The following is a 24,022-nucleotide window of genomic DNA, read 5'->3' on the forward strand; positions in this document are numbered from 1 at the left end:
CATGCCACAACACATCGCCGCATTAATGACGTCCAGCGCCGGATGATGTTAGTGGGAATCTGTTGCCATTCGTCAGTTAAAGCTCTCTCCATGTCCTGATGGTTGGCTGGTGGTACTGGTCGTCTTCTGATTTGTCTGTCAAGATGATCCCACAAATGTTCGATGGGATTCATATCAGGAGAACATGCAGGCCATGGCAAAACATGAATGTTCATGTTGTTGATAAAGTCCTGTGTTATCCTTGCAGTATGGGGTCTAGCGTTGTTATGCTGGAAGAGTATACCGTGTGGCTGCTGTTGAATAAATGGCAACAGAACGGGTTGCAAAACTTCATCTCGATACCTCTGTGCATTAAGGTTACCTTGAATAATAACGAGCCTTGTTTTCAAGTCCCCACAGATTCCTCCACAGACCATGACATCACCATCTCCAAACGCTTGAATTTCCTGGACACAGTTCTGCACTAAACGTTCTCCTTGACGTCTGTATACATGCTGTCAACCATCAGCACTACACAGGCAAAACCTGCTCTCGTCACTGAATACATCTTGTCGCCAGTCTTGCACTTGCCAACGGCGATGCCTCCTGGCCCATATCAATCTGTAATGTCGGTGTTGTTGCGTTAACGTAACTCCACGGTAGGGTCGACGTGCTCGAATATCATGTTCCTGTAATCGTCTTGACACTGTCTGTTGACTATCACGATGTCCTAATGCTGTTGATGCCGATGTAGTCATGGGGAGGAAGCAATTTCAGAGATAGAAAATGCGCAAGTAACGGTCTTGAATGGGCATGATCACACGCAGTCTTCCACTCCTAGCCATGTCGGTTGTCTGCAATGTGGTCATGCGTGATTCCCAGCTGGGCCATATCAATGGTTCTCTCTCTCTCTCTGTGCTGCTGACAAATGAGGCATTTCTTGTGTGCTTTCGGGTACTGTGTTACTAACATGCAGTTTCAAGAGATTTTTATACCAGTTTAGCACGTGCATTTCGTTATATGGGTGCAGATGTCGTTATAGCAATATGCACGTTTTTTTAATGAAAATTGACACTTTCACCGGCTTTAGGTATCTGGATACATTTGGTTGTACTTGGATGACATTTTTATCCACCATTTCATTTCCATAATCCAAATTATAAAGGAATTGAAATACTTTTTTTTTTTTGTATACTTTCTTTTGGATGTCAGTATATTTATAATACTATGAATTGATTCTTATTTCTTAATATCAAGAAATTCATTTCATTCAGATATCTTGTTATCAAAAGTTAACTTCTTGGTCATTATATAATTAATACCAGAATACTGAGTTAATTACATGATTAGCGTTGATGGCTCCACAGAAGTGTCCACTTCAATATTATGTTAAATTATTTACTATAGGGGACATGGATGGGACTTTAAAGAAGGCAAGTGAAGTTCCACTTCCTAATGGTCCAGAGGAGACGTCAGATAGTCAGGAACCTTCAAATCACGAACAATCAGAAACGATGGCAGCTGACAGTTTGAACATCAGTAAAGGTATTATAATAAATATGTGTATTAAAAAACATATCAAAGACATTATTAAATTGTCATTATTGAAAATACCATATTTCTTCTAAAATTATAATCACAATTCAGTTCAATTATTTAAATAGAGAATAATACTTTCGTGTCCATTAGATACCATTTATCTCACAATGAGTTGTTTAAAAACGTATCAAACGAGCGAAAGCGAAAGTGATACATTTTTAAACGAGTTGTGAGATAAATGGTATCTAATGGACGTGAAAGTATTATTCTATACCTTTCATATCCTAAAAAACCAGGTTTTAAGCAAATTTTAACATCTTTTTCGACTAAAAGATATTTACAACCTTTTACACTTGTAGCTGACTTGCGTGTCACAGACACATGATTTCGCTCGTTTGATACGTTCTTTATAACATGGCACAAGGCAAACTTGCAACACAGTTTATACTTTTGCACATCTCTTTACACTGTTTTTAATTGACTTAAATTTAGAAGTTTTTAATATTGATGTTGATCATCAATTCATTTATATACAATATATTTACCATTGTTAGACACCAAATAGCCAATATGTATATTTTGTGCTGGGATGTCATTAAGCATTCATTCATTCATTCATTCATTCATTCATTCGTCTGCAAAAGCTTGCTAATGAAATTATTCTAGACTGTGACCTTTAATAATAGTGTTTTTAAAGTGTCAGAAATTAAATGCAGTGGCAAATGTATCCATATGCCAATTTCTTTAATAATAGTGTTTTTAAAGTGTCAGAAATTAAATGCAGTGGCAAATGTATCCGTATGCCAATTTCTTTAATAATAGTGTTTTTAAATTGGCAAATGTATCCATATGCCAATTTCTTTTGTTCTTTTATTCCTTTATTTCTTGCTATGTTTTTCTAATAATTCTGTCATTATTTTTTTCATTCATAGATTTCTTTTAATTATTTTATTTATTTATTTTATTTTACCTTTGTGGGTGGTATTACTACATGTACACAGAAGGCCAAACAAAATAAATTTCTGGTTTTGACCCTCATGCGTCAACTTTTGTTTTTTTTATGACGGTTTTTGCGGGGCTTTCCTTTCTATGATATATGCTGTAAAATCGCATTTGGAGCCAAAATGCCAACGCACATGAACCAAGATGTGCATTCTGATTTCAGTTTAAATATGCCTCTTATTTCGGTATCAATTTAAACCCAACTTTTCTGTGCAATCCATGCTTTTTTTTTCACTTTTAAAAAAAAAAAGCTGCATCGACTGACCAAAGACCAACCTTTTTTGGGGGGTCCAATATCCATTTTTTTTTATTTTTTTTTTTGTGATTATTAATTATGGCTTAATCATGTTTATATTTAATGCATTGGTACAATAATATTAAATACAGTTATGAATGTACTTTTTCATAAAAAATCCAAATTTAAGAATAATAATTTTGTTACTAAATTAAAAGGAAGCAGGAATAAAAAAAACCCTAAAAAAAACCCTGTATGATTTTTTTGTATAAATGTCGAAAATTCAATCATATCCAACACTTGCCTGGAAAATATGACTTCCGCGTTAAAAATACCCTACAATTAAATTAGTGTGCTGCCCTGTCAAAATCCTGGTTAGAACACTGCCCTTCTCCAACCTTTTATATACCTGTGGTTTCTATATTTCATTTTAAATGCAGCACAATAAAACAAAACTGATAATAAATAGAATTATAACCTTGCTACCAGCTAGTAGTTAAAAAGTTAAGTCTCTTGTAAAGTAATTTTCATATCATATTTAGTACTAGCAATTTGTTCATTGTTGTCTTTTTTTTTGTTTTGTTTTTCTTTTAGATCAAGTTAAAGACCTGTCAGAATGGGGGAAAAAGTGTCCAATTACTTTTAATTATAAACGACTTGCCATTAGGAAAATGAATTCAATGTCAGATACAGAATATTTAGATTTTAACATTTTTTACTGGATACACTTAAAGAAGACAGATCATATTAAAGAAATTGAAATTCAATTAATGACTGGAAAAACAACCATAGATGTTGCATCAAATAACAGTATCACCACTGAATGTGTCACATTTTTGGATGGTTCATGGATTCCTGATTGGAAACAGTTTGTCAAAAATATTATTACAAGCAAGCTAAACTTGTTTTCACACAGAAAAGTGGAAATTGGACGTGACAATGAAATTGTTTACCACCATTTCCAGAAAAAATTTCATAGTTTATTGGATATACAGGCAACATCTGTAACATTTGTTCCAGGTGCAATTTTTATTATTACTGAAAAGAATCATCTTAATGATGCTGAAACTCAAGTCATGACAACATTAGAGAAGATATGGGATGCTTTTGGAAATACACACACAGAAGGTCTTAGTTATGCAGTTGATGGCAAACGCACCCAAGAAGATCTTAGTCGTGTTGGTGACAAACACACACAAGAAGATCTTAGTCGTGTTGGTGGAGAGCTTAATCACCCAGTTGATGACAAACACACACAAGGAGAGCTTGATGAAGCGGTTGATGACAAACACACAAAAGAAGAGCTTAATCACCCAGTTGATGACAAACACACACTAGGAGAGCTTGATGAAGTGGTTGATGACAAACACTCACAAGGAGAGCTTGATGAAGCGGTTGATGACAAACACACAAAAGAAGAGCTTAATCACCCAGTTGATGACAAACACACACTAGGAGAGCTTGATGAAGTGGTTGATGACAAACACTCACAAGGAGAGCTTGATGAAGCGGTTGATGACAAACACACAAAATATGAGCTTAATCACCCAGTTGATGACAAACACTCACAAGGAGAGCTTGATGAAGTGGTTGATGACAAACACACACAAGGAGAGCTTGATAAAGCAGTTGATGACAAACACACACAAGGAGAGCTTGATGAAGCAGTTGATGACAAACACACACAAGGAGAGCTTGATAAAGCGGTTGATGACAAACACACACAGCTTGTTGATGACAAACACACACAAGGAGAGCTTGATAAAGCAGTTGATGACAAAACACACACAAGGAGACAAGTGGTTGTTGATGACAAACACACACAAGGAGAGCTTGATGACAAACATAAAGCGGTTGATGACAAAACACACACACAAGTTGAGCTTGATAAAGCTTGATGAAGTGGTTGATGACAAACACACACAAGGAGAGCTTGATAAAGCAGTTGATGACAAACACACACAAGGAGAGCTTGATGAAGCAGTTGATGACAAACACACACAAGGAGAGCTTGATAAAGCGGTTGATGACAAACACACACAAGATGAGCTTGATAAAGCGGTTGATGACAAACACACACAAGGAGAGCTTGATAAAGCAGTTGATGACAAACACACACAAGGAGAGCTTGATAAAGTGGTTGTTGATGACAAACACACACAAGGAGAGCTTGATGAAGTGGTTGATGACAAACACACACAAGGAGAGCTTAACAAAGCAGTTGATGACAAACACACACAAGGAGAGCTTGACAAAACAGTTGATGACAAACATACACAAGGAGAGCTTGATGAAGCAGTTGATAATGAATACACAGGAGAGCTTAGTCATGCAGTTGATGGCAACCACACACAAGGAGAATTGAGTAAGTGTGGTAAAAGTAAATGCAAAAAAGAAAGCTTTCCACAACTTGTTCCATATCTCAGAATAGCAGACGGATCAAGAGAATCAAAAAAAGATATATCAGTTTTCACAAAAAATACTTCATCAGATGGACTAAAACAACCAAAAAAAGATATATCAGTTGTTGTCTCAAACAATACTGCATCAAATGGACCAAAAGAATCAGAAAATAATTTATCATTTGCTGCCTTAAGGAATACTACATCAGATGGTGAAAAACCAAAAACACAAGAGACTGTAATAGCTTCACCATTTGAAGAGTCGAAGAAGCTTACAACAAAGATCAGTGCATATTCTTATGTTACTGGCAATGTTAAAGGGGAAAATCTGCAAATATATAACTTAGATGAAAATGTCCCCAAAGAAACAGATGCTAAACATAAATATGCTAGGAGTCCAGTTCTAGATGAACAAACACCAAAAGAATCTGTTGTGAAAACAATGACCACCTTTACCAACAAATCTGTGCAAGAATCTAGCATACCCTCTCAAAGCAATGTGCTGGTTGATGATAATAAAAGCAGATCTAAATTAGAGTTCTCTGTTCCGATTAATAAACTGGCTGCATCAGATTTGCTGAGTCCTGATGGAAAACCCCTGCTCTCTAGTGTCGAAGAAAAGCATAATTGCAGAATTGAAATTGATGAAATGTCTCAACATGGTCATAAATCAGATTCTGTCATCAAAAATCAGGAAATGGCTGCTTGGTATTCACCAAATGGTGTGTGTGTTGTTGCTGTGAAGGGAGATATGTGGAAGATGAAAGCTGATGTGCTACTTTGTCCAGTCCAATACGCAACGCAAAACCTTCAAGAACTCGTTCCAGCTGACTTTTTAAAAGGTATGTTTCAACATTTCCCTTTTGCATTTTCAGGTAAAAACTTCAGTCCTATATACTGTTTTCGGTATTCTGTACTTGTTAGTCCTATACCGGTCCAACCGGAGGGGACTATAGGTTCCATTTCCGTCCGTCCTTCTGTCTGTCTGTCTGTCCATCTGTCCATTTGTCTGTCCCACATGATGGTTTTTTTCATAATGCCTCGAGATATTCAGCTGAAATTTTGTGTATAGTATTATAATATACAGATGATGCACCAGTTCCAGATCACTTCCGGATCACCTGTAGTTACCAATGTAAATTTCATTTAAGAAATATTCTAATGAAAAAATAATACATGTTTCTTGAAATTGTACGTAAAAAAAAAAAAGTAACAATATACAGTCTTGGTTTTGTTTTTGTTTTTGTTTTTGATACTGATACCTAACCACTGTTTACACGAGCAGATGACATGAAAAAAAGAAGACATTTAAAAAGAGAGATGAAGCTTTTGATGTTTTTCTTTTTATATCCTATGAAATTTTATAGTACGTGTAGGGTAAACATATATAGATTGTGCATGACAAGTTTTATGAAAATTGATGCTGCAAACGACTTACTGTAACTCCTCAAAGGGGACACACTTGGTACGCCAGTTGCGGATCACTCACAAAATGGAAGTATTTACGTTGTAATTGCCACTAGATTGGGCAATGAACGCAGGGCTCATCTCAAGACTCCAAACCATTGAACACAGTGGAATTTTGTTCTCCTTCTCCCCCCTCCCCATTCCTTTTTCATAATAATAATAATAATAAATAATAATAATTTAATAATAATAATAATATTATTATTATTATTATTATTATTATTTTCTTCTTAAACCTCTCTGGATTTGTCATTTCAACCACTAATTCATAATAATTCGACCCTGCATGTGTCAGACCCATATCATAGTAGCCCTAGACTGTTTGTCCATTGGCCAGTCGTCTATAAAATATTATATTAATCGTTGTAGTTCCATCTATTTTTCTTTTATTATTTTTGTTTTCTACAGGTAATGACAATTTGTATATAATGTAAAGACACTGTATTTTATGAACTGAAACTACGATTCTAAGTGTTCTTCCACAAGTCTCTCATGTTATATTGGTACATGTAATTACAAATACCAGCTGCAGTCATTCACCAGTAATGCTAATATAAATAAAATTTTGGTGCCATTACAGATCAAGTTTTACCCAAATTTATCATATACCATTACCAATCAAGATTTAGCCAAAGTTGTTTTCCAGACTCCCCATCCCCAATGCCTCAGAATATTGAGCTGACATTTTTGTGTGTAGCTTTAACATGTTCTGTTAGAAATCAAGTTTGACTTTCATGGCAATTTAGCCATTTTTCAAAGAGATATACTGTGAACTTAGGAGATGGAAAATTAGTTTTTTGCCTGTGTATGTTTTTAACATGAAGCTGTTCACGTACTGTTACAGATCAAGTTTGACTTTCATGGCAATTTAGCCATTTTTCAGAGAGATGGCCTGTGAACTTAGGAGATGTGAAAATTAGTTTTCTGAACTTTTTTGTTCCATGCCTGAAGATATTGAGATGAAATGTTTTATATATACATGAAGCTGTATCATGTACTGTTACAGATCAAGTTTAACTTTCATAGCGATTTACTAATTTTTTTAGAGTTACATGGCCCTTGAACTTAGAAGATATGAAATTTTGTTGGGTCCAGTTGGGGACATATATTGCTTTAGCAGTACTCTCAAAATGCTTGTTTTTTTTAATAAATTTATCAGGACCATCATGCAGCAGTCCTTGCCTTTTGAAAAACAAAGGAGAGTGAAAAATCGCACTCATCAAAATGCTAAGGCGAGTGAAAACCAAGCATTATTAATCTATGAAGTAATTGGTACATGTAAATGCAGAGATATATGTTGCAAAAATGAACCAATAAACCAATAACATTTTCTTTCTAATTTTATGTTGTTTGGTTCATTAGTGTAGTTTGACTTCTTTTCCCTTTCAGGAATGGAGGTATAATTTATTAAAAAGTTTCAGGAGTAGTACTATAGAAATATAATTATGACATGTATACACTGATGCAGACAATTGGATTATTTAATTACAATATGTACTATTCAGATAATTTGATGCACACAATTATATAATATACCTTTTCAGTGTTAGATGATTTGATGAATGTGCAGCTAAACATATATAGGAATCAACTTGTCTTGAATTTAATTATTATGTACAATGAATATGATTAGGATAGTTGGCATGGGAAAAACCCACTGGTTCCGAGGAGGTGGTGGTTCATGAACTACGACCCAAGCATTTCAGGTGTGCACTACCGACTCATATTATTAAAACTTTTTTTTTTAAATAACTCGTGAAATGTAGGCCTACAATTACTTCAATTAATAGTGTTGGTTGGGACATTCCCAAACAAAAATTGCAAGCTTAATAAATAGCTGGTAACAACCTTGCGGCAAGGTAGTAACTACCGCGTTTCGAGCTAGTATTTGGAACCTTTTTACAACCTTGCCGCAAGCTTGCGACGAGCTTCTTGCAACCTTGCCGCAAGCTTGCGACGAGCTTCCTGCAAGCTTATTCAGTTTAAGCTAGTATTTGGAACCTTTTTACAACCTTGCCGCAAGCTTGTTGCAACCTTGCCGCAAGCTTGCGACGAGCTTCCCGCAAGCTTGTTCAGTTTAAGCTAGTATTTGGAACCTTTTTACAACCTTGCTGCAAGCTTGCTACGAGCTTCCCGCATGCTTGCGACGAGCTTCCTGCAAGTTTGCAACAAGCTTCCTGCAAGCTTGCGCCGATCTACCTACAAGCTTGCATCAGTGGCAGCCATCTTGCATCTTGTATAATTCTTTAAAAAAACAACAATGGTTTTAAAGTGAAAAACATGAACAGTTAAAACAAAAAAGTAGGTGCTACATGTTGTCAGATACTTAGGCTACAAAATTAGTTTACCTGTCTGATAGACATGTTCCATTTATGTGGGATAGTCTTGACTAAACTAATATGCTAAAAAGCTCCTGGTCCTATATTCTTCTTTTTCTTCTTGTTTTAGGTTATATTCCTCCACTATCTGGAGATCCACACTGGTGTAAAGTCATTTGTTTGTTTCTTCTTGTTTTCTTTTTTCTCCCGTTCCACCAAGCAGGATTCAACCAAAATTCCAAGATGGCCGCCCTGGCCTCTGAATAACTGAGACATTTTTAACTTTTACTCAAATTCACCATGCAAATTTAAACCATATGTATTCCTAATGATCCTCTCATGGCCCTGACCGAGTTTGTTATTTTTTGGACAGATTTAAAATCAAGATATCTGCCCTGACCTCTGATTGACAGAGACATTTTTTTGCTTCTTTTCAAGGTCCACCAGGCAGGTTTGAATCAAACTTATAGTCCAAATGATTCTCTCATGACTTACTAAGTGTTGTTATTTTTGTGGCTGATTCAAAATCCAAGATGGACACCCTGGCCTCTGATTGGCTCAGACATTTTTAACATCTTCTCAAATTCCACCAGGCTAATTTCAACCAAACATGGCCCATGTCATCCTCTCGTGGCTATGCATAAGTTATTATTTTTGGGGCCAATTGAAAATCCAATTATTACAAGATGATTCTGTTTTAACCATATTGTATTATCATTCGTATGTATTAATATTAATTTTGTTTTAATTATTATTGTAAATACTATCTAAATCTGTAACATGTATGTTTGGTTGTTTAGCCACTGTTCCCACTGAATTTGATAAATCATATGAGAAGGTATGAATTAAAAAAAAAATAACCATGAAAATGATTTGGACTTAGCTTTTTCTCCACAAGTGTAGACATGCTTTCATAGTTGAAGATATACATGCAGCAAGCTTACAAAAATGAAAACATGCTTGCAGGAAGCTTGCACAGTTGAAGATATGCATGCAGCAAGCTTGCGCAAGCTTGCAAAATGAAAACATGCTTGCGGGAAGCTTGCACTGTTGAAGATATGCTTGCAGCAAGCTAGTAAAAATGAAAACATGCTTGCAGGAAGCTTGCACAGTTGAAGATATGCATGCAGCAAGCTTGCGCATGCTTTAACAAATGAAAACATGCATGCGGCAAGCTTGCAGAAGTACTGACTACCTTACGCGAGCTAAATGTTAGCTTGCAAATAGCTTGCATTGCTTGTACTAGCTTGTAACAACCTTGTAAACTACCTTGCAACAACCTAGCCGCAAGCATGCATTTTTGTTTGGGAATTGACATTCACGTGTTATTTTTAATTCAACAATTACACAACCAGTCTCCCTCCCTCAACATTTTGCAACACGTCATTTGACCTACCGCTACAAGTTACAAACTCTTGACAGCGTTACATCATTGATCTAGAATGGCCCCACTGTTGTTGATAAAAAAATATACAAACTCTGATAAAATCTGTCATTACAAAGGATTTCATTCCAAACGTGGGATGCCATAACAAAGATAATAAAAAAAAACCCATAATTTTAGACATCATCATCAGTTGTCAAGTAGACCAGCGTGTGCGTGCAGAATTCCAAGAGTAAATATAATCTGACCCCGATAGCTCTGATTGGTCAATATTCCACAGAGTACTGCGCATCAAATCATGTTCCAGTCACATGGTCTGTGACTTTCTAAGAAACGAAACAAAAATCTAATAGTCGGCAATGATCATTTATTACTGTTACTATAGTGTGTACATATATTCATATATAAATAGCATATGCACATGCATTAACCTCTGGCTGAAATACAAATATTTAAATGAAGTTTTATTTGATTTTTTTTTAAAGATAAAAAAGAAAATAATAGATGTAAAAAAAATACCAAGGCTTATTCCTACATACCTATGACCATTTCTTTTTCTTCTTTTTATTATTCCGTCTAAATGTCATTTTTCTTCTCTGTTTTTTTAACAAAAGAATAAAATTACACGATTGCCATTTTCGGGACCTCATGTAAGCTTTGTAGGCTAACAGTTATGAACTAATCAAGACAATTTTACCGACTTTGCTGATTTCCGTAATGAGTTCATCTGTGTAGGCTACAGAAGCCACTAATTAATTCAATCCCTTTTCTCTTTTTGTCATAACTATATGAACAGTATAAGTTAATTATGCTTATCAGACGTTGTGATCTATTACCTTACAAAAGTGGACTGTTTCTAATTAATAATAAATTAAATAGGCAAAGAGGTTTTGATCGGATTGGTACATCTTCGAAGATGTCTATTGAACCTGTGTTTTCCGATTTGTATAGCAAAGATAAGTACCAGTCATATATTAAAATCTTGCACAGACGCTACCTTTCTCGTAATATCTTTTTTCTGGTATTATTAAACAGATGTTTCTACATAAGGTTAATAGTGGCTATCAACATACAAATGTTTTTTATGTGCGCTGTTTGTTAAGTGTAACATGCGTTATTTTTCACAATCACCAGATTGAAATTAGGTGCGCTGTACGAATGCGATTGCACCCATGCACCTTAAAAGGCAAGGTCGATCTGATGCAGTGCCACAAATCAATATAGACGTTAAGAATTGTTTTCTGCATTCACTTATTAGACACAGAGATACATGTAGTGCATATAAAAATATATTTATTGACCCGTAACTTGTTTTGAGTAGTATACATGTACACATAAAATGTAAAGCTAACATATACTTTGATGAATATGAACAATGTCCAAAATATTTAGATCCAGATCCAAGAGTGGCAAGTACACATTTGCCCCCCCCCCCCCCCATACGTACATACAAACACATACACACACCATACAGAAATTACCATACAATGTATGAGGAACATGGACCTTTATTTAAAAAAACACCTGTAATGTACACAATAATTGTTAAGCGATCTAGGTTTGTACAAACTGCCGTAACAAGTCATCACTACATCATCACATTTGCAGCAATACAATACAAGAGACATTGTTTTCTTTTCATTTTCATGTTTTAAGGACAGGAAATAAGCTTAATAAAATGCATGTTTTGATTGGTTTAACAAGTAACGTGGTACGACGTAGTAAAATCCTGAACATGTAAACATTTTAAGGAATCACCAGTTAGGAAACAGGCTAATATCACTACTATACAACTCATGTACATTGTAGTCATACTTTTGAATTTCTGTGTTTGCTTGATTTATGTATTACAGACCCGCCAACCTTTAGGTAGAGAAAGCAGGAGGTGTGTGTTGAAAAAGCAGGAGATTTTGTCAACACTACATAATGTCATAAATACTTGTTAACCTTAGATCTTGTTTAAAAAAAAAAATTAATCAATTAAAAAAATATATATATACACATGTATTATTATTATTACTTTTCTTTAAAGTTTAAATATTATTATGATTTAAGACTTATTTAAAAAAAATAACTCTTTTATCCAAAAATGTTTAGAACATGAACAAGAAATTAAAAAATTAATTAGTACATTTACGGTATTACACTTTGCAGTTTATGTTACATCATCATTTGTGGTTAGTGTACCTAAGTACCTAAGACAAATTTATATAAATCTTATAAATTAATATTCAGTTTTTACTATAATGAGGAACAGTGGCATGATACTTATTTAAAATCATTATAATGATGCAATGAACATTGTATTTCCATTAATCATAAGTCAGATCTCTCAACCTCGAGGGGCTGGAAACCTGGACACTGAAGCCCAAAAACCTGGAGATTTCAGTAAAAACCTGGAGATTGACCTATTCATACATAATCAAGTTCTAAACAAAATAAAGTGGTCATTCTTTTGTAGGAAAAAATATTTGAAAGGTGACGTCAGGGAATTTTCACTTCTACGTCATGCGTGCAAACTCTCAACGAAAATGCGAGAGACTAGTAGCGATAACCTTATTTGGCATTGATCTCCTAAATATGGATTGTTGTGTCCAGTCCTCTCACTTTGTATGTTATTCCTGGCCGGATTGGCTGAGAACTTGACTGAGTAAGGACAGAAATAAGGACGGAATAATTTGGCCTGTTACATTCTCGGAAACCGAATGTAGCTGACATTTTCCAAATGAGAAAAAAAAGGCAGAGTTACTTCCCTTATGTTATTTTGGCAAAAGGGGATTGATTTTTTTTATGCTTACAAAAATGTCATTTAACAGGAGGTTTGTGGGAGATTTGCTCAAATACCGGGAGACTCCCGCGGAGTCTTCTATTTTAATGCCTTGCTTATAAAATACTCTCATGGTATCAGCTCAGTCAATGGGCTATTGAATAGAGGCTTGGGTAAAACCCCTCAATACCATGCATACTCTCTCTAAACTGGAATTTTCTCAAAACCGGACGGTTCCGTGATTTATCTTTTAATGCTAAATTTACCCAGCTGAACTGGAAACCTCTCTACACTGAACACTGGATGGATATTTCAGTCCCAAACTCTTTATTTAGTGTAAATTGTACCTCTGAAAACTGGACAATCGATCAGACCGTTATTAAACATTGTGGTTATGTTTATTGTCACCTCGCCGTCTTCGGAGGGATTACCTGATTGCGAACATAGCTAGTGCAACATGCACATGCTAAGGTTAGCCATTAGATGTGTAATCAGGGTTACCTATGGCTGAGTATGGTTGACAAATAACAATTAAATATCAAGTGGTAGCTTTCATATCCTTAACAAACATGTTTGTAGTTTGCTTCAAGGATCAACAAAACAACAATGAATTTAATCCACTGTCTTCTCATTGTTCGAACTTGATTTTGTTTTAAAGCAATTTATTTAGCAACATAAAGAATAGGCAAAGTGTAATGTTGGCTTTTTGGGTCGAAAAAATGTCAATAGCGTTTCATTGACATGGAATATCCAGCTAAATATTGCTGTATTGAACTATCACTCGATGATAAACTTAAAATCATTAAGCAAACGTTAGAATATCTTAAGTCTAAGGTTCTTTATTGGATTATTATCTGTTGGATACATCTTTATTGTAAACCTTTGCAAACTGGACACCTCTTAATACTGGACAAAATGTTTGGTCCCATTGGTGTCTGGTATAGGTAGTACGTCTAAATAACTTCCCGCTGGGTCAAAGTTCGAGGTGAACCAAACTTTTGATAGAAAAGTTGACACCACAAGTCCTGTGATTGGTGATAAATGTGAGTGTGTTGGTTGTAAAAAAAATGTAGTTTCATCTGGGCAAAAAATGTATGCAATTTTATTTCATCTAGTACCACTGTGTCAAGCAGCCTTCTGCTTGAAACATGTATGGGGTACCTGTAAAAAAAAAAAGTATTCAAATTTTATGCAAAACTAGGGGTGTTGTAAAAACATCTGGTTATACCGAAAATGAGCCATGAAAGGTACCATTTTCTTTAGTTAATACTTTGAGGTAGGGGTTGTAGTACTGATATTTATGGGTCATAGCTTGGTTGATATATTGCATATAGTGTTTTCAAACACAAACGTTAACTTGGTTGCCTATGGGATTTTATTTGGTATTGTACAACCTTTAGACGGATTTCACTGTAATACTTTGTCTAAATATTAACAATGAGTTAGATCTTGCCAATATATAGTATTTATTTAGTGTCAGTCTGACACGGGATGATGCCCTCTAGCTACATGTAGCAGGGGATCAAAAATCCCATCGCCCGACGCCCGTGCCAAGTGGATTTTTCATGCTGGGCAAGTAATTATGTTAACTGCATATGCCCGATGACAAGTGACTAATGTATCACTTTAAACCTTTTTTAAAATTTTGTTACAAATCTCGATAAAACCTTTGGAAACAGTTCCGATCTCCGAGCATTTACATAGCTCTAAGGAGAAGAAACCCTAACCCTAAATGCTGGAATGATCGGAACTCTTGCCAATGCGTTAACACACCAAAACGGAAAACAGTGTGTTGAAAAGTTCGATAACAACTTTAGAGTTATTCCCGTTTTACGATCGACTAAGATTGGTAATTTCCGCCACTGAACGTTCACGTAATCGGGTTCGATGATCTTCTAACTTGGAAATAGCATCCAATACGCTTTACAGCTTATATAAAAATAAAGTATATATGCCTTGTGTGTGCAATCAAAATGTTGAATCCTTGCAAATATGGTATATGAGGTGGGATACAGTTTAAAAGGGCCATGTTGAAATTAAATTAGATGTTAATACGGTTCCGGAATCTGCTCTGCAAATGAACGTGGGCGTAAAGCAAGTTTATAATTTCCGAGTTCACTTGAACAAAGCATAAATATTATGAACTGCGTTCTTATAAAAGTTGCAAGATATTTTAGTTTGGATATAATAAACCTTGTAGCAGAACATATTTAATGTTTTTCAGTACTTTGCAAATGTAAATCTACGTTCGTGTAAAATGAACAGTAAGGTGATGTTAGATTTCATTAGTCCTACGTCATAATCGTGACAAGTTAGATTTCATTAGCCCTATGCCATAATCGTGATGGTTCAATGCCCTCTAAGCATACATGAATATGTTAATTTTTTTCTGCTTTATTAATAGTTTTTTAACAAATAAATTATGCTCAATAAATTAAAATACAAGGCTGCAATCGATGTACATGCCATCCCCTGCTGTTTACCAAGCCTGCACTATTTAAAACATTTACAGAGTAACAGAGCTGATATTTACTTTGAGCCCAGCCACGGCTGTTTGCGACAGACATTTCTCAGCTATGAACAGGGTAAAAACATCCCAGAGAAGTGTTTTGGGGCAGAGAGTGTTAAATAATATACTCACAATCATGACACATGGGCCAAAATCCCTAAACATTTTTTAACCAATGCCAGCCATAAAGGAATGGCTCACAAGTGGAAAGGGATCTCGCCATATCCACGGCCATACAACAAGTGGTCACTAAGACATACATTGACACAATAATTATATTTAGATGAACAAGTGGACACTACCAAACAAATAACAAAGTTTAAATCAACAAATGGACACTATTTAAAAAAACAGAAGTTTAAATCAACAAGTAGAGAAGACCGTGGATACTACTGGACAGACATATACATTTAGTACTTCCTGGGTAAGTGTTGTAACATTGGCAAACTTCTTTATTTGTGCAATTAAACCAATTACTTTCAAGATTATTACTTTATTAAACACTGTATTAAATTAAATAGCAGTAACACAATTAGTCACCTTAAGAAGTGTGGGCAAGTGGAAAAATATATGGGGCAAGTGAATATCTGATTGGCATTTGCCCTGTGTGATTGTTAGTGCAACCTTGGCATTCTTCTCGGTTGCTTGTGGGACAGATTTCTTCTGTTGTAGAGAGCCATGATAAGGCCGCTACAAAGGTGTTGCAAGTTATGTCTTCTAAACAGAGTTTGAAATGGAAGTCATCATTCTCTCCATCGGTGGGCGGGGTGAAAAAGTAGAAGGCTAACAGTGGTGGCCGTTTAAAGAGTTCTTGGAAGAAATCAAAGAGCAAGAAACTATCTCAGACTGCTTCTGCCACAGTATATCTTTTGCTCAGGGTAAGCAGGTTTGACAGCCTTCTAACCACTTCTTACTCCAACTGCCTAGGCTTTCGCCCATCCCTTACTGCTCTCTGATAATGTTTTCGGATTTGTCACTTCCAGTGTTTCCAACACCACTCATAATGTGGGAGTTTTGCAACAGTTTTGGAAGAATTGAGAAGTCATTATGGATGACGGGTGCATGGTTAATGAGAATGTTATGTTTTGGATATCAGCTCCGGCTAGATGTACATCCTCCATAGATACTCACCGACCCATGCCGTAGTGCTCAAAGAGGCTGTGGACAAGCTTTTGTTCAAGGAGAGATTCCCATTTTGGAACTCGCTCCATGCTTCTGATAATACTAATTTAAAACTAAATAACATCCGGTGGGGTTAAAGTTTGAGGGGTACCAAACTTTTGATAGAGCAGTTAATACACCATGTTCTGTCATCTGACAGTGTTTGTTGTCAAAAACAATTTAGTTTCATCTGGGCAATAAATGTATGCAATTTTATTTCATCTTGTACCATTGTGTCAAGTAGCCTTGTGTTTGTAACATGTATGGGGTACTTGTAAAACTAAGTACTATAAGTTTGTGTGAAACTAGGGTTGCTGTCAAAACGTCCGGTTATGTCGAAAATGAGCCATGAAAGGTTCCACTTCATGGTTATAATTTGGTTTATATATTGTATACAGTGTTTTTGACCACAGTAGTGTTATTGGGTATAGTACAACCTATTTGGATAGTTTTAATGTTACCAAGAAAGATTCCGAGGACTTAAGGATGTTTCACAACCTGGCTTTTTTTTCAAAGAACATTATCTTGAACCTCCGCCAAGGTCCAAAATGTTTTCTGTTCAAGATCTTTGAACAGTGATTAAGCCAGGGGATTGGCTGCCATCGCTAGATGCTTATCTTCATGTTCCAATCCATCCAGATCACTATAAGTACCTTCGATTCATCTTCATGGGTCGTCACTTTGAATGGAAAGTCCTTCCTTTTGGCATCCTGTTGGCTCCATGGCTGTTCACCCAGATATCATCACCAATGTCCCAGTTCTTTCATCAGTGGGGTATATTCTTTTACCCATACACTGACGATTGCCTCATGAGGTGTTGGGATCACCACAAGTTGGCACAACATGTTATCTTTGTGGAGGATCTTTTAGAGTCTGTGGGGTGGGTTCTCAATCTTGAGGAATCTCACCTGGAACCAACTGTCCATCCAGTTTATCAGGGTGATATTGCATCCTGGCATTGGGATGGTTCAGGTTCCACAAGACCGTTGGGTAAAGATTCAGATGGCAATCAGATGTGTTCTGGCAGAATCAGTGTTGATACATCAGTGGCAGATGATGTTAGACCTGTTAACAGCTCTGTCATTTGCAGATATTTCTGATTCCTTTGATCTCTCAAGATCAACTGGACCTGTTAGTCGTCACCTGACACACTTCGTCCCAGCCTTCAGTGGTGGCTGACTCCATCAAATGACTTAGATGGAGTCTCTTTTTTTGTCATTTCAGGCATATCAACAGATTTGTAGATGCGTCATTAGAGGACTGGGCAGCACATCTGAAGTGTCAGATGATGTCAGGGCTGTATAGTCACAAGAAGTGGCTCATGAACACATTAATGTGTTGGAGCTTCTAGCAGTCTGCAAACTACAAACGCGTTGATCATTGTAGACAACAACTAAAGGGTGCCAGTTTGACAATGTTGACGAACAATGTTACAAGGCAGACTGGTGGAAACTTTCTCTCACAGTGTTCTAGATCTGATGTTTTTTCAGTTTTACCAGACGAAATTCTGGTTCAGGTATAGAAGGTGACCAACGTGTTGGCAGACAGCCTGTCCAGGATCACATTTCCTAAAGCCACAGAGTGGATGCTCAACCCCGAAGTGTTTCATTCGGTTTATTGTCAGTTGTGGACACTAAATTTAGATCTGTTTGCAACATGGATCAGTTATCAGTTACCCGTATTTGTGTCTTCGGTTCCCAATCCGGATGTGCTAGATTTAGACACTCTGGTCATCAGCTGGGAAAGTTTTCACATATATGCCTTCCCTCTCCTGATTCTGGTTCTGAAGGTCCTTCAACGGTTTCGTCAATACCATTACTTCTGATTGTCCTAAAATGGTTAAATTGCATTTGGTATCCAGACCTTCTAGAGTTAACAGATCCAAATCAGTTACCATTACAGACTGGGGCAGGTTGATGCTCCAACCATACTCTAGGCAGGCTCATCCAAACCCGAGGTTGTTTCAACTTTAAACTTTGATATTATCTCCCAGACATTGAAGAAGAAAGGGTTTTCTGCAGCTTTGACAGAAGCCATCTTAAAGGCACATCATCCGGCTTATAACACTTTAATAGATGGTGTCTTCAGAACAGGGTTAAACCTGAGTGAGTACCAGTTGAAAAGGTTGCAGATTTTTTCTCATATTTAAGGAAATCATTGCACTTTAAAGGGTCAACTGTTGCAACATATCTCTCAGTGATTGCCACTGTTTGAGATCTCATAATGTAGTCTAAGCTAGCCATGTGTTCTGAACTCCAATGGACAGCAATGCTTAAAGGCTTTAAGCATGAAGATCAAGTCTAGTGCTTCCAACTGCTGAATTGGAATCTTAACGTGGTCTTGTTTGCTCTTACAAAAGTACCTTATGAGCCTCTTCACCATGTTTCTACTCATTTTGCTATGGCTGCTAGTGTGTCTGAACTTCATGTTTTAGATATTGAGCAGGTTAGGTTTTGCTGACGGGACTCGGGAGTTCTGTCACTGTGTCTGGTTCAGGCTTTGTGTTTTTATATTCAGTGGACGCAGGGGTTTCGTCAGAATTGCAAGCATATTTTTATTTTCTGTAGTTCTAAACGTCTTAAGGATATTATGAGGAATACTATTTTGATGTTGTTATGTGCCACAATTCTTCATGCCAGTCAAGATACATGCCTTGATCTACCTAAGGCTAACAATCCTCACAAGCTGAGAGCATTGCATGGCTGTATAAATGTCTATTCACTGGAACACACCATTGAATTTGGTTGTTTTTGGTCCATCAATTCAGTCTTCATCAATCATTACTATCGGGATATCTCGACCGAGGATGTCGATGGTTTGCACAGAACATTGGATTTCATTAATAAATAACTGCTTGTGTGGGGTAGATTTATCTCTGTTAAATATTATAATGGTATTATGGACTGCAACATTTTTAATGAAATCAATCTTGGTTAGGTTGCTATAATCTTCTGTTGTATCAAATATTCATGTGTTGGCTTGCTAAAGGGAGTTTCTACAACCTTGGTTTGCGATCCCACCTCCTACCTGTTGAATGTTACAAACAGGTAAAGAGGTCAGATTAAGATGAAAAGAAATGGAGAAAACTTTTGAGTGTTTCTCTTTTCATGAATGCTTATCCTGACCTCTCCGGTTAGGCACACCCGTCGGTTGTCTTGCACTCCGGGAAAGAAGGAAGTCGTAACCACATGACCAGAAGTACGGTGTTCTGGGTACAATGGAAGATGTAACTATTGATTGGACCATGCAATGGCAAAGGGGGGGGGGGGGGGGGATGCAAATAGGTAAAGAGGTTAGGTTAAGTAAATTCCTGAAAAGAGAAAACACTAAATGTTTTCTCCATACTCCATAAAATAAAACATAACCAGTACATATGTGCAATAATCTTGATAATACACTTCACTACGCTATGCTGTTTCTCAATGTGCACACTAACAACAGGTCAATTGATGGTGTAGTGTGATTGATCGATAGTGCTGATCGGAAGGAAAGAAATGGTTTATTTAACGATGCACTCAACACATTTTATTTATGGTTATATGGTGTTGGACATATGGTTAAGGACCCCACAGATATTGAGGGAGAAAACCCACTGTTGGCATTTCATGGGCTACTCTTTTCAATTAACAGCAAGGGATCTTTTATATGCACCATCCCGTAGACAGGATAGCACATACCACAGCCTTTGATGTACCAATCGTGGTGCACTGGCTGGAGCACTGATTGGTCGATGGTGCATGATAGTACATGTATTAATATAAACAACTTTAAAAATTACTGTTATTTCGATAAAATGTTATTTAATGCAGTTAAATCTATTTATGTAAACTGTTGAATAATCCAAAATTAAGCAGGAAAAGACAACTCGTCCTATTACTTGAAACTCACGGTTATGGTTCTTGATCAAAGATCTAATAGAGGGCGCTATTAAGTAAAACAATTCGGTAATTAGTATTAATCAACGACGATTCCATTAAATAATCTACATTTTGGAGTAGAATTGTAAGTTTATTCGTTTACATATGGTTAAGAAGGTATTCTAGAAGGTGGAAAAGATACCAAAATTCTGCGTTGATATGACTTTTTACCAATTAATGCGTTTACCAACTTCGCTATCCAGTGAGTGAAAAGAAGAAAAGTTCTATCGTGGAATGAGCTAAAAATAGCCCATGACTTCGGCCTCGCTTTCGCGTCCAGTGTACGCTCACTGAATGTAAACAAAGAATGGCCGTGCTACTGGTAGGAAGTTCACACGTACGGAGACTGGGCGATTATATTGCGGAGCGGCCGTTATTAAAGAACTTTAACTTAGGACAGTCTGTTGTGGTGAACTATTGTGGAATCGGTGGTGGCAAATTGTACAATTCTGGACACATATCAAGAATGGAACATGCTATACACTATTTTAAACCGGATCATTTATTGTTGCATGTTGGAGGAAATGACTTGGACTGCAGAAAAGCAGAGACAGACATTGACTTTTCACATGAGTTAATATTAAAACTTGTGTGCATTGCAGAAACATTTGCTAAGCGATACGATATTAAACGTACAACAATATGTCAGTTGTTACCACGCTTCTCTACCAGACATATTTCTTCACAAGTATATAACCAACGTGTACAGCTTGCTAACACCCTATTGAAAGCAGAGTTAGCAAATTAACCAACCATGCAATATTGGAACATTCAAGGAGTTAAGAACAGTATAACTCCCATATTTAGTGATGGGGTTCACTTTAACTTGGAGCATGGCATGCCCAAATACTACAGAAATGTACGCGGGGCAATAATTAGGTCAATTAATACTGTCACAACGGAGATTTAAAATTTTCATGATACACATATGCTATAGCTAACAATAATTTGCAAATTAGCTGTACGGTATTTCATAATTCTGAACGCATAACTGTAGGTGTATATATGTGCAAAGGTATGTCTAATTCGTATTAAGCATATCGGGTTGTGATAGGCCTACATGTATAAGTTATGTCTAGTTAGCCTGTGCTGAGGTGACAAAGGATGGTACACATGGATACTTGCTGCAACTGTATTGTGTCATCTTAATGGGATTTATCACATAAATGTTAGTGTGAGTATACGGGGTGCACTGGGTGATGTTTACTCTTTGCATTTGTCTGTGAGATGAAGCACGAGGAGTATGCTTAGTATGATTTGGTGCTATATGTTGTGCTGAGAACTTATCACAATGTTTGTGATAAAAGGCATAATTGAGGTATTGGTCCAATTATACGGTATACTGTGCTATGATTCACATAAATGCCTGTTTTTGCACTATCTGCTTTGGTTTACTAGCTACCTTTGCAGCTGTCTTGTGTTAAATAACATAATTGGGAGGTATAGTGCAGTTGTAGTAAACATGTATGTGTATACTTACGGCAAGTGTTCGGTACTGTCGTGACATAACCACTGAATGTTATGACGCATTGCGATCTAAGTAGCAATGCATTATATTATAGGCATTATACAAACAGCCTACCATAATTGTTGAGGTATAATCTTGATTACAATACACTATAGTTTGAGCATTTATCCGCATACATCTATGTTTCAAATAATAAATCTCACACCTAGAGTTACAATAACTAATGGAGCTATTGAGGGGTAAGAGGTAAAAATGTGTAATTGCATAATTGAATTTATAATTATATCTTTGTGAAAGTAATAAATTAAATATATATTGGTGATTACAGCATAATGTCCACAAAAGGCACCGACCCGCCTCCAAGGAAGTCGAGACGTCTAGACAATGCCAGGAAATCTGTTAAATCAGCTAAATCTACAAAGTCTGCAGAAGTTTCTAGAGCAAAAACAGCAAGACAAGCAAACCAGCCAGTTAGCCTTGAACAACAGATTCAGAAGTGCATCAATGATGCAATTCCGGCAATCACAAAATCAGTGATTGCTGCACTGCATTCAAGTGAACACAGATCCGCCAACACCACAGCAACAACTGTCCGCCCAGCCAGCCAGGTCGGAGACAGAGGCATCACCAGCTGTTGCAGTAGAATGCCAAAGTTCAGCAACCAGGCAGATACAGGCTACGGTGTTGGAGGACCTGCTCAATACACCTGAAAATATTACAGGTATGGAACCTTCAGTTAGTAAATGGAACACAAGTATGGGAAAACAAAGTATTGGTAAGCCACTGGCATTGGGAATTGATCCCAAGTTGAAGGCCAAAATATGGGCAAATGAGTATGTGGATATGGGTGCATTAATCAACCAACATACATTGACAGAAAGATACTCCATGTCAGAAACAGGTGGAGGTATCACGTTTGTTAAACAAAACCCCACGGAATATAAATTTGAATCTGTCGCCCACTGGTTGACAGCCTTTCACATATTTGTGGGGATATATTGTGAACGGCACTCACAGGAGGCATCACATTTGATGAAATATGCACTTACAGTGCAAAAGCTTGCGCAGCAGGCATGCGATTCAGCGGCTCTTAATTATGACCGCTCTTTCAGGCAATGGAGAGAGCTTTCTCCCGCAGATTTACCCTGGGATCAGATAAATCTAGAACTTTATCAGGAAGCATTGGCAATGGGCCTATCATTTAAAGCCAAGTCTGTGTCAAAAGGGGCATTTCAGCAAGCCATTAAAGCCAAATCCAGTACAGCTGAGAAATACTGTTTCAGTTTTAACAACACGAAAGGAATATGTAGCAGGGGAGCACAGTGCTCCTTTCGACACATCTGTCAGCGGTGCCAAGGATCTCATAGCAGACGGTGTTGTCCTCTCAAACAGTCAGCAACAGTCTCCGGAAATGAGAAATCTGGATACTCCTACTACAAAAAATCAGGACCTAATAACTCCAGTGGATCCTAAAAGATTAAAGTTTTGGCTACAGGGATACCCGACAGAAGATAAAACATTTTTATTACAAGGATTTACATTTGGTTTTAAAATTCCTTTCCAGGGTAAAAGGACATTTATGTCAAGTAAAAATTTAAAATCTGCTTTGACCAACTCAGACATTTTAATGCAAAAAATTACAAAAGAATTAAAAGCAGGACGAGTCTCAGGACCATTTCAGTCTATTCCATTTCCAAATTTTCAAAGTTCTCCATTGGGTCTAGTTCCTAAAAAGCAACCAGGGGAATATAGAATTATACATCACTTGTCATTTCCAGAAAGTTCCTCAATAAATGATGGTATACCTCATGATTTATGTGCAGTCAGATATCAAACATTAGATGATGCAGTACGGTTGATAAAAAAATGCGGAA

At 36.7% G+C, this 24,022-nt stretch overlaps 1 protein-coding gene across 1 annotated transcript; it reads left to right on the forward strand.

The window, feature by feature from the left end:
* Nucleotides 1-1,391: 1,391 nt before the first annotated feature.
* On the forward strand, nt 1,392-22,708 carry LOC121391756. Its single transcript, XM_041523272.1, has 4 exons — nt 1,392-1,524; nt 3,776-4,608; nt 4,649-5,999; nt 22,477-22,708. The coding sequence occupies exons 1-4, from the start codon at nt 1,392-1,394 to the stop codon at nt 22,479-22,481; spliced, it is 2,322 nt and encodes a 773-aa protein (XP_041379206.1). The 3' UTR covers nt 22,482-22,708.
* The last annotated feature ends 1,314 nt before the right edge of the window (nt 22,709-24,022 follow it).

Source organism: Gigantopelta aegis, unplaced genomic scaffold (genome assembly GCF_016097555.1).
Source record: "Gigantopelta aegis isolate Gae_Host unplaced genomic scaffold, Gae_host_genome ctg2929_pilon_pilon:::debris, whole genome shotgun sequence".
NCBI lineage: Eukaryota > Metazoa > Mollusca > Gastropoda > Neomphalida > Peltospiridae > Gigantopelta > Gigantopelta aegis.